At 49.1% G+C, this 13,269-nt stretch overlaps 1 protein-coding gene across 1 annotated transcript in view; it reads left to right on the plus strand.

Moving 5' to 3' along the window:
* Nucleotides 1–13,269, plus strand: part of WWC2 (WW and C2 domain containing 2) — a 157,989-nt gene that overhangs the window by 51,761 nt on the left and 92,959 nt on the right. The window contains exon 2 of the mRNA XM_050945314.1: nt 6,808–6,917. Coding sequence (XP_050801271.1) covers nt 6,808–6,917 — 110 coding nt within the window. The remainder of the gene's footprint in view (nt 1–6,807; nt 6,918–13,269) is intronic.

Below are 13,269 nucleotides of genomic sequence, written 5' to 3' on the forward strand. Positions count from 1 at the left end.
ACACCATGTGGGAATCTCCACAGGGAAACGTTCAGAGTTGTAGTTTGGTTAGAAGTGATTGTCATTGTGTAGTCATCAAATAAAAAATGAACATGCTACAGTTATTGATTAGGGATAACCATTGAACACTTCAATTTTTTTATGTGGGATGGAGCTTGAAAAGGAGAAAAGAATGAGGGAAGCAAAGATTTAAGCAATGCACAGAGAAGAAAGGAAGTCAGTGATGAGTGAGGAAGATATAGACTTTAAAAATGTATTCCTACTGGAGATTTGGTGGTGTGATGGCATCCTACAGAGTTCCTCAGGCCTTGGCCTGTGGGTCTAATTAGGAGATTCAAGGCTGCTGCATCTTGGGAAGAACATTTTTCACATTCTGGTCATGTCTACGCTAACAATTTTTACCTGTTAGCAGTGGATGCAGCTTCACTGTTGCTCTAAGGGCTGAAAGGGCTAATGCATTCAAGACACATGTTTGTTCTTACCACTGTGACATGAAACCTTAGGACAGGCCTGCACAACTCGTAAAGCGGCCAGGGCCACATTACTCCAAGGAAAACAGCTGAGGGCCGAAACCCACCCCCCTTCCGCCCCTGCCCAGCGGAAACATTCCGCCCCAGCACCTCCTAGCCCTGCAGAAACAAACCCTCCTTTCCCACTGCTTTCCCAGTGCCGCCCCACCAAAACAGCTGTGAGCCAAAAAGGAAGGTTGGGGGTGGGGAATTGATACTTAATTTTAAATCAACCAGGGGCTCCCAGCGGAAGAGCTGGCTGGGAGCCCTCAGGGTCAAATTAAAGGGCCCAGGGCTCCGGCGGCTGTGGGAACCCGGATCTTTGTGGGGCTGGGGCAGGAATTTAAAGAGCCCAGAGCTCATGCTGCTGAGGGGAGCTCGAGCCCTTTAAATCCCAGCCCCAGCGCATCCGCTGGAGCCGCCGCCGGGATTCAAAGGGCTCTGGGCTGCCTGTGGCGGCGGGGAGCCCTGAGCCCTTTAAATCTCAGCCGCGGCCGAGAATCTCTGCGGGCAGCTCAGAGCCCTTTGAATCCCGGCCGTGGCTGAGATTTAAAGGGCTCTGGGCTCCCCATGGCTGTGGGCAGCCCAGAGCCTTTGAATCCCGTCCGCAGCTGGCAGGGCCAGCTTTAGGAAGTGCGGGGCCCGATTCGAACATTTTCGGCAAGGCCCCGGCAGGGATGACTGAAAAAAAAAAAACCATGTTAAAAAAAAAGCCTTTCATTTCTTAGCAACCGGTTCCCTATAAAAAGTTCTGCCACAGTATGTATTTTTTGTACCAGTAGGGTTACCGTACGTCCATATTTTCCTCCTGGATGGCAATTTAAGATCCAATTTAAGATCCAAAATCCAAGATCCTGACATGTCTGGGAAAGTACAGATGTATGTTAACCCTACCTAAAATTCTTTTTTAAAAAGATGTGTCTGAACTAGAAATGAGCTCAGCCACTCCCTGAGGGTGTGCTAGGGTGCACGTGTGGGTCCCAGCTGCTCCCTGCCCACCTCATTGAAGCAGGTGTGCAGGGTTACTTCCCTGGGAACTACAGGGCACCAGTGGACATGGGGCTGGCTGGAGGTGGTGGGGAGGTGGCTGGAGGTAGGGTCTGGCTGCAGGCTGGGCAAAGGGTGTGGGGCAGGCTGGAGACAGCGTGTGGGATGGGCTGGCTGGCTTCAGGCAGGGCCACGGGGGGTGTGGCATGAGTTGGCAGGGCTGGAGACAAAGGAGTGCAGGACTGGCTGGCTTCAGGCAGCGGGGTGCGGCAGGGGTTGGCTGAAGACAGGGAAGGGGGTGCAGGGCTGGCTGGAGACGGGTTGATGCAGGGCTTGAAGGCAATGCCGGGGGTGAGGGGCTGGCTGGAGACGGGCTGGCTGCAGACAGGAACTGGTGCAGGCAGGGCAGGAGGTGCGGCAGGGGTTGGCTGCGGGCAACTGGTGTAGGTACAGGGGGTACAGCTCATCCTGTATGGTGAATGCCTCCTCCTCCTGCCTCCCCCACCAGGGTAGCAGCAGCAGCCTGTGGCTCAGGAGCTATTTAAAGGGCCTGGAGCTCCCCTGCTTCCACTGCCCCAGCCCTGTAAATAGCTGCAGGAGCCCTGGGGAAGTAGTGAGGCTCCGGGGACTATTTAAAGGACCAGGGCAGCAAAGGCATCTGGAGACACACACACACCCCGCTACCCCAGGGCTCTGGGGGCTATTTAAAGAGCCCACGGCTCCCCTGCTTCTACCGCCCCAGCCCTGTAAATAGCCGAGGGAGCCCTGGGGAAGCGGTGTGGCTTCAGCGGCTATTTAAGGACCGGGGCGGCAGAGGCAGCTGGAGCCCCAGCCCTTTAAATAGTCCCCAGAGCGCCCCGCTGCCCCAGGGCTCTGGGGGTATTTAAAGGGCTCAGGGCTCCCCTTCTTCTACTGCCCCAGGCCTTTAAATAGCCACTGGAACCCTGGGGAAGTGGTGGGGCTCCGTTGGCTATTTAAAGGGCTGGGGCGGTAGAAGCGACAGGAACCCCGGACTTTTTAAATAGCCCCCACAGCCCTACCCCAGGGCTCCAGCAGTGGTGCTCTGGTGGCAATTTAAAGGGCCTGGGAGCCATAGGCCTTTTAAATTGCCCCCTGGGGAAGCTGGGCCACCCCACTACAGCGCACTGGCTTTTGCCGGTACACCGTACTGGGGCTTGGACATGTGGCCCTCTTAGGGGCGGGCTGATGCAGGGGAATTGGGTTGAATTGGCCTAAAGCTGGCCCTGGCGGCTGAGATTTAAAGGGCTCTGGGCTCTCTGTGGCTGCGGGCAGCCCAGAGCCCTTTGAATCCCAGCTGCGGCTGAGATTTAAAGAGCTCTGAGCTCGCGGCTGCCTGCAGCTCAGAGCCTTTTGAATCGTGGCCGCGGCTGAGATTTAAAGAGCTCTGAGCTCCCTGCCGTTGCGGGCAGCCCAGATCCCTATGAATCCCGGCCATGGCTGAGATTTGAATGGCTCTGGGCTCCCCACCGTTGTGGGCAGCCCAGAGCCTTTTGAATCCAGGCTGCAGCTGAGATTTAAATGGCTCTGTGCTCCCCACCGCTGCAGGCAGCCCAGAGCCTTTTGAATCCCAGCCACGGCTGAGATTTAAAGAGCTCTGAGCTCCCCGCCACTGCGAGCAGCCCAGAGCCCTATGAATCCCGGCCGCGGCTGAGATTTAAATGTCTCTGGGCTCCCCACTGCTGCGGGCAGTCCAGAGCCTTTTGAATCCCGGCCGCGGCTGAGATTTAAAGAGCTCTGAGCTCCCCGCCGCTGCGGGCAGCTCAGAGCCTTTTGAATCTTGGTGCGGGCCGCACAGTGAGCCTCTGCAGGTCGCATGTTATGCAGGCCTGCCCTAGGATTTCTGGTGGTAAAAATGTTTGTGTCCTGCCTATGCTAGCATTTAAGCAGCTGTTAGCACCAGTGCAGCTGCACCTGTCACTAATAAAGAATTTTTAAAAGCAACACTGGTGTAATCTCTATTTGTGCTTGATCAGACTTGCACTGAAGTCAATGGCTACTGGATCAGGCCCCTATGACTGTAGATAAGTCCTATTTCCTCTCTGAGATGGGGAAAGGGTATGTGAATTGTTTCAGTAAAATCTCATTTGTGAATACACCCCCCCCCCTTTTTTTATTTTTGATAGGCTGGTAAAGTCACCTTGCTCTGACTGCTGATACATACACAATATACTGACTTCAGTGTGGCCCCCATCACTGCAGCATGCATTATGAGCTTCTGAGAAACTTTTAATTTTGTGGGCTGCATGCACACACACTCACTCTTATGATTTAGACCAGGGGTCGGCAACCTTTCAGAAGCGGTGTGCCGAGTCCTCGTTTATTCACTGTAATTTAAGGTTTTGCATGCTGGTAATATATTTTAATGTTTTTTAGAAGATCTCTCTCTACTAGTCTATATATTATATAACTAAACTAATGTTGATTGTAAAATAAACAAGGTTTTCAAAATGTTTAAGAAACTTCATTTAAAATTTAAATTAAAATGTTGATCTTACGCCACCGGCCTGCTCAGCCCGCTGCTGGTCTGGGATTCTGGTCACCTAAGCCTTGGCTACACTGGTGCTTTACAGCAACTTTCTCGCTCAGGGGTGTGAAAAAAACACCCCCCTGAGCGCTGCAAGATACAGCGCTGTAAAGTGTCAGTGTAAACAGTGCAGCAGCGTTGGGAGCACGGCTCCCAGCGCTGCAAGCTACACCCGATGAGGAAGTGGTTTTAGATGCAGCGCTGGGACCACACACGCACTTCAAAGCGCTGCCTCGGCAGCACTTTGAAGTTTCAAGTGTAGCCATAGCCTTAGGCCGGCAGCGGGCTGAGCAGGGCCTGCGGCCGGGACCCCGGCTGGCAAGGGTCCAGCAGCCAGAACCCCAAACTGGCAGTGGGCTGTGCGGGGCCAGCGGCTGGGACCCCAGACTGGCAGCGGACTGAGCGGCTCAGCCCACTGCCGCTCAGGGGTTCCATCTGCCTGCTCCTGCCAGCCGGGATCCCGGCTGCTGGACCCGCTCAGCCCGCTGCTAGTCTGGGGTCCTAGCCCTTCCAATGGGTACCTACCTTTTCCCTGGTTCTGGCCCATTCTCTTCCTCTCTCTGCACTGAGATGAGGGTAGGAGTGCACTGAGCACAGGGCTGGGGGTGAAGGGTCTGGCCAGGAGCTAGAATGAGGGAGGGGGCTCAGGGTTGGGGCAGGAGGTTCAGGTGTGGGGCACTTACCTGGGCAGCTTCCATTTGGTGTGAGGGATGCAGGTGGGAATGTGAGTAGGGGTGCAGGAGCTCCAGTTTGGTGCTCAGGGTGGGGGTGGGGATGTGCCAGGTGCATGTGGGGGGGGGCTAGGGATGTGGGGAAGATGCAAGAGTCAGGGCAGAGGGCTGGGGGCATGTGAGGGGGATGCAGGTGTCAGGGCTGGGGTCATGGGGGGGGTAAAGGAGTCAACAGAGGTCTGGGTGGTACAGGGCTCAGGGCAGGGGCCTGGGATATGTATATGTGTCTGTGTGTGTGTCTGTATGTATGAGAGTGAGGGTCAGTGCTCAGGGCAGAGGGCTGGGTGACTGGTCCCCTGAACCCCCAACCCCTTCCCCCCCACCCCCTGCTCCTCAATAGACTCACAGACTTTAGGGTCAGAAGGGACCAATATGATCATCTAGTCTGACCTCCTGTACAAAGCAGGCCACAGAATCCTACCCATCCACTTCTATAACAAACCCCTAACCTATGTCTGAGTTATTGAAGTCTTCAAATTGTGGTTTGAAGACCTCAAGCTGCAGAGAATCCACCAGCAAGTGACCCATGCCCCACGCTGCAGAGGAAGGCGAAAAACCTCCAGGGCCTCTCCCAATCTGCCCCAGAGGAAAATTACTTCCCGACCCCAAATATGGCGATCCGCTAAACCCTGAGCATGTGGGCAAGACTCACCAGCCAGCACTCAGGAAATAATTCTCTGCAGTAACTCAGATCCCATCCCATCTAATCGGATCCCATCCCATCTTGTCCCAACTACCCCCTCCTGGGACCCCACCCCCATCTAAGCCTCCCTGCCCTTTGTCCCCTGACTGCCCCAACCTTTATCCACACCCCTACACCTAGAAAGACCCCTGGGACTCCCATGCCTATCTAACCGTTCCCCGACCCCTGACACGACCCCGGGAACTCTGGACCCACACAACGCCCCCCCCCCGCCCCGCTCCCTGCCTGCCCCAACTGCTCTCCACAGCCCTGCCTCCTGACAGCCCCCCCCCAAACTCCTGACTCATCCAGCTCCCCCAGCTCCTTGTTCCCTGATCACCCCCACTCTAACTGCCCCTCCAGAACTCTTCTTGCTCCCTGTCCTGACTGCCCTGACCCCTATCCACCCTAACAGACTCTGGGACTCCCATGCCCCATCCATCCCCCACTCCCTGATTTCCCCCTCCAGTGCAACGCTCTGAGGGGTGAAACTGGGCTGCACGTGAGGCGGCAGGGCTCCGGATGAGCGGGGAGCATCTCTCTCCCCACGGAGCCAAATATTGCTGCGCGAGGGCAGGGCTCCAGGGGAAAAAGGGGGAAGGCAGGGGAGGGGCTGGCAGCTTGCTGCGCTCGGCAGGATGCACCGGCCCAGGAGCGCGGACCCTGCAGCATGCTGTGTCGGCAGGATTTTTAATGGCATGTGGCATCCCAGCAGGCAGCTGCGTGCCATTAACAATTGGCTCACGTGCCACAGGTTGCCGACCCCTGATTTAGACATTTCTTCTAAGATTTAGTAGTCTTACTTCATATTGCCACTCATGCTTCCAAGGATATATGTCCATCAGAACAGGATTACCTATATGGTACACCACATGAAGTTATTTTCAGCTCTCTGAATTTTCTTTGTGGACACTGGGGAGGAAGGATGATTTTATGATTAAAGCAGAGGACTGGTACTTTGGAAATCAAGGTTGAAAGCGTAGGTCCTCGCACTTACAAGAGTCAAGTAGGAGGGTAGATTTTTCAAGCTGTTGGCTGCTGCTGCTGTTTAATTACTGGAGAGTTTGAGGATAGCATTACAGTAGATTTCTCAATCAAGAGTGCCCAGGCTAGGCAAATTTTGGGGATCATTTATCCAACTTTAAGTTAATATAGTCAGAAGGATATCCTTGGAAACTCATTCAAGAACTTGAGGTTATTTTTCCATGTCGTTTGGCAACTTTTCTTCTCCTTTCCTCCTGCTAGCCCTCCTATAGCAATCCTTAGCTTCTAATTATGAACAATAGGGTAAGGTCCAGAATTTTTCAAGAAAAAGCCCATTGCTTTAATTGCATTACTCTAATTTGTTTTTAGGTTAACAAAGCCTTTGTCATTCGCGGATTGTGTTGGTGATGAACTGCCATGGGGATGGGAAGCTGCATATGATCCTCAGATTGGTGTCTACTATATCGATCACATAAACAGTAAGTCTTTTTGATCTGTTTTATTGATCATATGAGAAGGCTTAGCTGCATTAGACTTTCTTCTCCTAAAGAAGGAGTAGGAGTGAGGAAGGATTTTTTTATGAGACATGTAACTCATAGGAAGCCTGTTCAGTGCCTTGCTTAAAAAAACAGGTCCCTTCCTCACCCCAAAAACGCAAACACGCTTTCCTGTAAGTATGTATTTTTTCTGAGAATGATACTGGCTCAGAACTAATCAAAAGGCTCAGTCTTCTAAGAACTGCTGTGGAAAAAGTATACTGCTCAGATGTGTACAGTAAGTAGAGAAGGCTTAGTATTCTTAAATAAACCTCTGATATCGGACTCAAATAATTGCCAGTTGGAGGCATAATGTAGGACATTTTGAGTCTTTTGAACATTCAGTAATTCACAGTAACAGAGGAAATCTTAGAAGAGGAATGAAACATCAGCTTCAATCTAATGGCAGTTTGAACCAGTGAAGATTAGCTGGTGTTGGGTAGAAGTGCTTACTCAGTGTAATTTCCAAACAAGGACTGGCAAACATACTGTAGTTTTAAGAACAACATTCTTTTATAATAGATCTACACTGCAAATTATTTCATCTATAGTAATTTTGGGAAAAAATAAAGCCATTGGAAGTAATTCATCCTTCGTGTGACTCCACAGGCTGCATGCAATACGCTTACAGTAGAGACCTATGTTGGTATAATAGGACAGTTACCCCTACCCCTTACATTTTCAGAGTTGCATTGGGTTTTGTGTCTAGATCCTAAACAACTCTTTGAAAATTTAGGAATCTAATGTATGTTAGATTTGTATAGGTAAGTATTTTCCCTTAAGTATTTTTGCCTTTTGTGCTTTTCCATTCCTAGCTGTTCAATACTGAATGATGCCTTCAGCGTTTTCACAAAAAGGCTCCTTAGCATCTAAAATGTGCATATTGTGCCATTTTAAAAGTATCTTGTGTAACCAAGTAAGAGAGCAGAGATTTCTCAGTTGTCTTTTATTATGGTTTAAATATTTCTAAATAAATATATTTCGATAAAAGTAGGGAAGTATTTTACCAAATCTGCTCTTCAGAAGCAAGGAAGGAAAAAATGTTTCTAAAACTAGAGCAATGCTGTTGGAGCAAACTTGTCTTTTTCTCATTCATTTCTCTCTCTATAAGACTTTTGGCTTCGATTGTTAATGTAATTTAAAAAAAATCAGAATATAGAATTTTTAATGATTTAAAAAAAAAACAGTGCCACTGAATCCGAATTCAATATACTTTGAGGGAATGCAAAATATTACTACTACAAATCCCATTATACAGCCCAGTGCACAACTTGTGGTGCATGTCAGGAATTTCAGTGTTCATGCTGACGTGCTTATAAACCTGGATTTTCAAACATGACTAGTGAGATTTTGAGTGCTTTAGATTTCTGGATGCCTAATTTTCAAAAAGCTTGAATACCACCACTCTGAAAATCATGCCCCTTTTAAGGTGTTTCAAATTGGACACCAATTAACAATTGAGGCATTCAGAATTACTAGTCACTATTTAAAAATCTTCACCTTTAAAAAAAAAAAGTTATGTTTTCTTTTTATAATCTGTTTCTGTACATGGACAGAGGCCATGTTGTTTATAAGTGCTAATTTGCACTTCCATGGGAACTTAGATGTGCATGGTTTTGCTTTAAAATTGCCACGGTTAGAATTCCTGAGACATGAATATTCTCAGTTGCCAATTATAACAGGTTATAGAAGAACTGTGTGTTCCTCAGTTGTGTACATGCTTATACTTTCCTGTGACTGCAACAGAATAGAAGTATTTTTAGCTAACTTCCCTTTTTTGTAAGTGTATTTGATGGATGTTAATGGAATGCAGATAGGTGTGTTGGGTTTTTGTTTAGTTAAACTTGTTGTTTGTTTTTTTTTTTACCCATTGTTTGGAAGTGAGAGATCTGACATGTACAGCTCTGTTGTATTAATCTATGTTACCTTGTTGCAATTTCAGTGAAATTTATCAACTTTATGGTAGTTAACATCTACTGCTCTCCAAAATATGTGGCATGTATGAGGTGGTGTTCTGAAGAGAGCACTCTTTGTCTGAGTCTCTGGGAGGTAAGCAGCCTCTGGTAAGGGTCAGAGGCAGGTCATTTGTCTAACTTGCCAAACGTTGAGATTATAGCTTTAATTCACCTGACTGGAATGAATGTGTTACTCTGATGCTTTTGAAATAAACAACGGTACAGGGTGGTTAATTGCAAAAAGTACCACCATTGTTTGCTCCTGTTTGCTGCATCATCGACAGATTGTTGGGCTGTACTGCCAGGAGTGGAATTCTTGAGTCTGTCTTAGACTTGTAGTTCTAGTTTATCTTCTATTCTTTCATCCGTACTAATCATGGATTTTGTCTTTGTCATTCTCCAAGTGTCATGCGATAAAATAAATGCATTTTATGAATGGGGTGGGGTGGGGAGAGAAGAAATCAGACACTGGCTAGTTGAGAGTACAGTTGGTCTCCGGCTAATAGGTGTGATAAACGGGGATAAGGACCCACTAGTGACAATACCATGAGGCAATATCTTGGTAAGATTCCACAAGGAATGGGGAAAGTCACAGGGATTCCTACCAAGCTGCTGGCTGTGGAGTTTGTTTTGAAGTTCTGCTTTAAGTATTGGTCTCTGAGTAGGAAGTATCTTTTAAATGTGAATCCCCCAGCAGCTGAGAGAAGATGCAACCTCTCCTGTACTGCCCCCTTTTGCTTCCTTGATTCTGCAGGCAGGAGGGAGTTGTCCACTGTTCTACTACCCATCCACCCTTTTTGTTTTTTGTTTTTTGTTTTTCCTTGCATCATCCCGCTATTCTACCTGCTCACAGCTTTTCCCCAAATACATTAATTTAACATGATTCTTGTCAGTTTCTCAGCTGGCCCCAGGGTTCTGAGTAACAGTAGTAACAAGCAGCAACAAGATAGTGAGCACCTGTCTAGACAATGGGATGGTGTGTTTGCCAACCCAGAAGACAGTATTGTACTAGTTCAAGTAATGGTGGTTTTCTTAACAGCTATAAAGGATAGGAAATTTACAGTGGGATTTTCGAAAGAGCTCAGTGTTGATCTCCGTGTGCTCCCAGTGATGTCAGTGGTAAAACTCCCACTGATTTCAATGGAAACAGTGCTAGGTCAGTGCTGAACACTTTTATTAAACAAAAAATTTCATGCAATTTTCAAAAGAACAGTTTAAGTGCTGCAGAAATCAATGGCTTAGACCAGGAGTGGCCAACCTGAGCCTGAGAAGGAGCCAGAATTTACCAATGTACATTGCCAAAGAGCCACAGTAATACATCAGCAGCCCCTCATCAGCTCCCCGACCCTGCTCCCAGTGCCTCCCACCAACTGGCAGCCCCGCTGATCAGCGCCTCCTGCTCCCTCCCCACACCTCATGATCAGCTGTTTCATGGTGTGCAGGAGCCTCTGGGGGTCAGGGCGAGGGAGGAACGAGGGCATGGCAGACGGAGGGGAGGAGTGGAGTGGGGGCAGGGCCTGTGGCAGAGCCAGGGGTTGAGCAGTGAGCACCCTCCGACACATTGGAAAGTTGGTGCCTGTAGCTCCAGCCCCGGAGTTGTTCCCTGTACAAGGAGCCGCATAGTAACTTCTGAAGAGTCACAGGTTGGCCACCCTGGCTTACACTTTTGTCTGCACTGCTCCACACATCTACTTGCTAGGAAGTATTGGGAAGCAGGAAATATTCCATACCAGTGGTGGGCAACCTGCGGGCTGCCCACCAATGCTCCATACTTTTAGATAGCAACAATTTTCACCAAAGTGTGTGGGTTTTTTTTAATTTTAATAAACATTATTATTGGAATGGGTGAGATCAGGTTGGGAATATGTCATACTGTGTTTTTCTTTCTTGTGAGTGTGTTGTGTTTTTTTGCACACCCCTGACTGGTGTAGCTATGCCAACTTAACTTTTGAGTTATTTTCAGACCAGGCTTCATATGTTATGTACAATTGTAATAAGCACAATAAACTCAGGTAGAAATAAGATTTCCAATTTGTGTGTCCTTTTAACACCCAAAATTAGACACTGACATTGCCATAAACAGCGATGGATATGTGTGGGGTCATTCTCCCTCTTGTTTCCTATATCTACCTCCTCAAATTTTGGTATTAAGTGATTTTTCAGGTATCCTAACAGAAGGGTCTTCATTTTCTTCTTTCTTCCTAAAATGACTGTATCAAGCATATTCCCTGAACTGAGTAGAAGCCAATTCCTGGGGAAATTCTGCACCAAAAAATAAAAAATTCTGTGTTTAAAAAAATAATAATTCTTTGCACAATATTTTAAAATGTGCAGAAATCTGCATATTTTATTTGTCAAAATAACACAATATAATCATGCCAGTTTACATTATTTTGGTAATTTATTTCAAAATATCTGTCAGCAAGTTTGTAACAAAACAGACCAAAAAAAGATTCTGGTAATTTTTTGACAAATGGATTCCTTACATATTAATACAGAACTTTTGAGTAATTCATTTAATTTACAAAACAGAACTGTATTTCCTATACCCGTCAAAAGCAGTGCAAAGTCTTGTGAGTGTCAAGAGTAATGGAGGAACTGAGGGAGAGGGAAGGAGCATGGAGAGTTGTTGAGTGTGGGTAGAAAAGTAAGAAACTGGTTTTTTTGGGGGGGGACAAGGGGAGGAAGGGGCAGGATTGTTGGGGAGCCTCCCCATGCAGACCCTGGCTAATCCCAAGCCTCTCCCATTCAGTCAGGCATAGGGTGACCAGATGTCCAGTTTTTAAAGGGACAGTCCCGTATTTAAGCCCTCCTGCAGATGTCCCGACTTTTTCTTAAAAACGGGGAAATTGTCCAGTATTTTCTCTCTCTCCCCTTGTCCCCCCATCAGTACTGGCAGGTCCTACTTCTGGCTGGATCCCTGCTCGCCAGCCACCCACCCACTAGCAGTGAATGGACGTCCAGGGGTCGCTGATGAGTGTGGGCTTAGAAGGCTGGTGGCAGAGCGAAGACGCAGCATGCAGGGCTGGCCGCTCTCCCTGCTGGTCCATCAGTGCAGCCCCCGCTGTGTGCCGGCTCTAGAGCAGCAGGGCTCCATTCCCTTTCCCGTTTCCGGCCGGCACTGGTGTGTGCGGGAAGGCACCAGGCAGCGAAGGGTTACATGTTGCTTCTGCTGCCCACCCATTGTCCCTTTATGTGCTCCCCCTCTTGCTGTCCTCTGCCTGCTTTGCCCCTTCCTAGCCCTGCTGCTCCTCCAGATCCCCCCCCCCCACCCACACACTCCCAGCGCTGTGCAGGGAACCAGCCCCCGGTCGGAGTGCTCAGCTCACTAACAGCTTGGCCAGCAGGCTCCTTCCTTCCTCCACTGCCTCTGGCTGGGCCTGCACTCTGGGAAAGCGCGAGACCCTCCAGCCTGGGATGCTGGCCAGGAGGAGTTGAGCCCTGCATGTGCCAAAGCCCTACACAGCACTGGCATGGGGAAGCCTCTCTGCCCCTCAGCTAACTCTGGAGTGGCGATGGGGGCGGGAAAGCGATTTCCAGCCTGTTTCTGCCCGGACCCTGCAGGTTCCACAGCAGTCCCCTGGGCAGGGGCTTAGCATCCTCTTCATCCATCCCTCTCCTCACCCTGGGTCCTGCCCCCAGGGAGCACAGGGCTGCTCTGTCCCCACCCTCCCCTGCTGAGCCACCTCTCTGATTGGGTTTGCAGAAGCCCCTACAGTCAGGTTCCCTGGGCCCTGGTGCACAATGCGTCCTTAGGGCTTGCATGCCTCCCTTCACATGTTGCCTTGGGAAGATGCAGTGCCAGGTACCAGGAGAGGTGGGTCTGGCCTGGGGGTCCAGCCAGGCATGGAGAGCAGAGAGCACCAGACAGAGAGGGTCCAGTTGGTCGGTCATCCGCTCCCCTCCCATGTGAGAGAGGTGTATGGGAGTGTGTGTCACCTCTCCCTGTGTAGTGGGGGTAGGGGTGTGCATCACTCCTCCCCATGTGAACCCTAAAGTCTTAAAGATAAGAAGGTAAATAAAAAGAATCCAACTACACAGTATTCTTTTTAACAGGGGCTCAGTCAACTTGATGTCAAGTATCAGAGGGGTAGCAGTGTTAGTCTGGATCTGTAAAAGCAGCAAAGAATCCTGTGGCACCTTATAGACTAACAGACGTTTTGGAGCATGAGCTTTTGTGGGTGAATACCCATTTCGTCAGATGCATCTGACCCACGAAAGCTCATGCTCCAAAACGTCTGTTAGTCTATAAGGTGCCACAGAATTCTTTGCAGTCAACTTGATGTTAATTTGTACTGCATAGTTCTGATTAATTGCTGTTAAACTTGCTTGAATGCAAG

The sequence above is a fragment of the Gopherus flavomarginatus genome, chromosome 3 (assembly GCF_025201925.1).
Source record: "Gopherus flavomarginatus isolate rGopFla2 chromosome 3, rGopFla2.mat.asm, whole genome shotgun sequence".
In the NCBI taxonomy this organism is placed as follows: domain Eukaryota; kingdom Metazoa; phylum Chordata; order Testudines; family Testudinidae; genus Gopherus; species Gopherus flavomarginatus.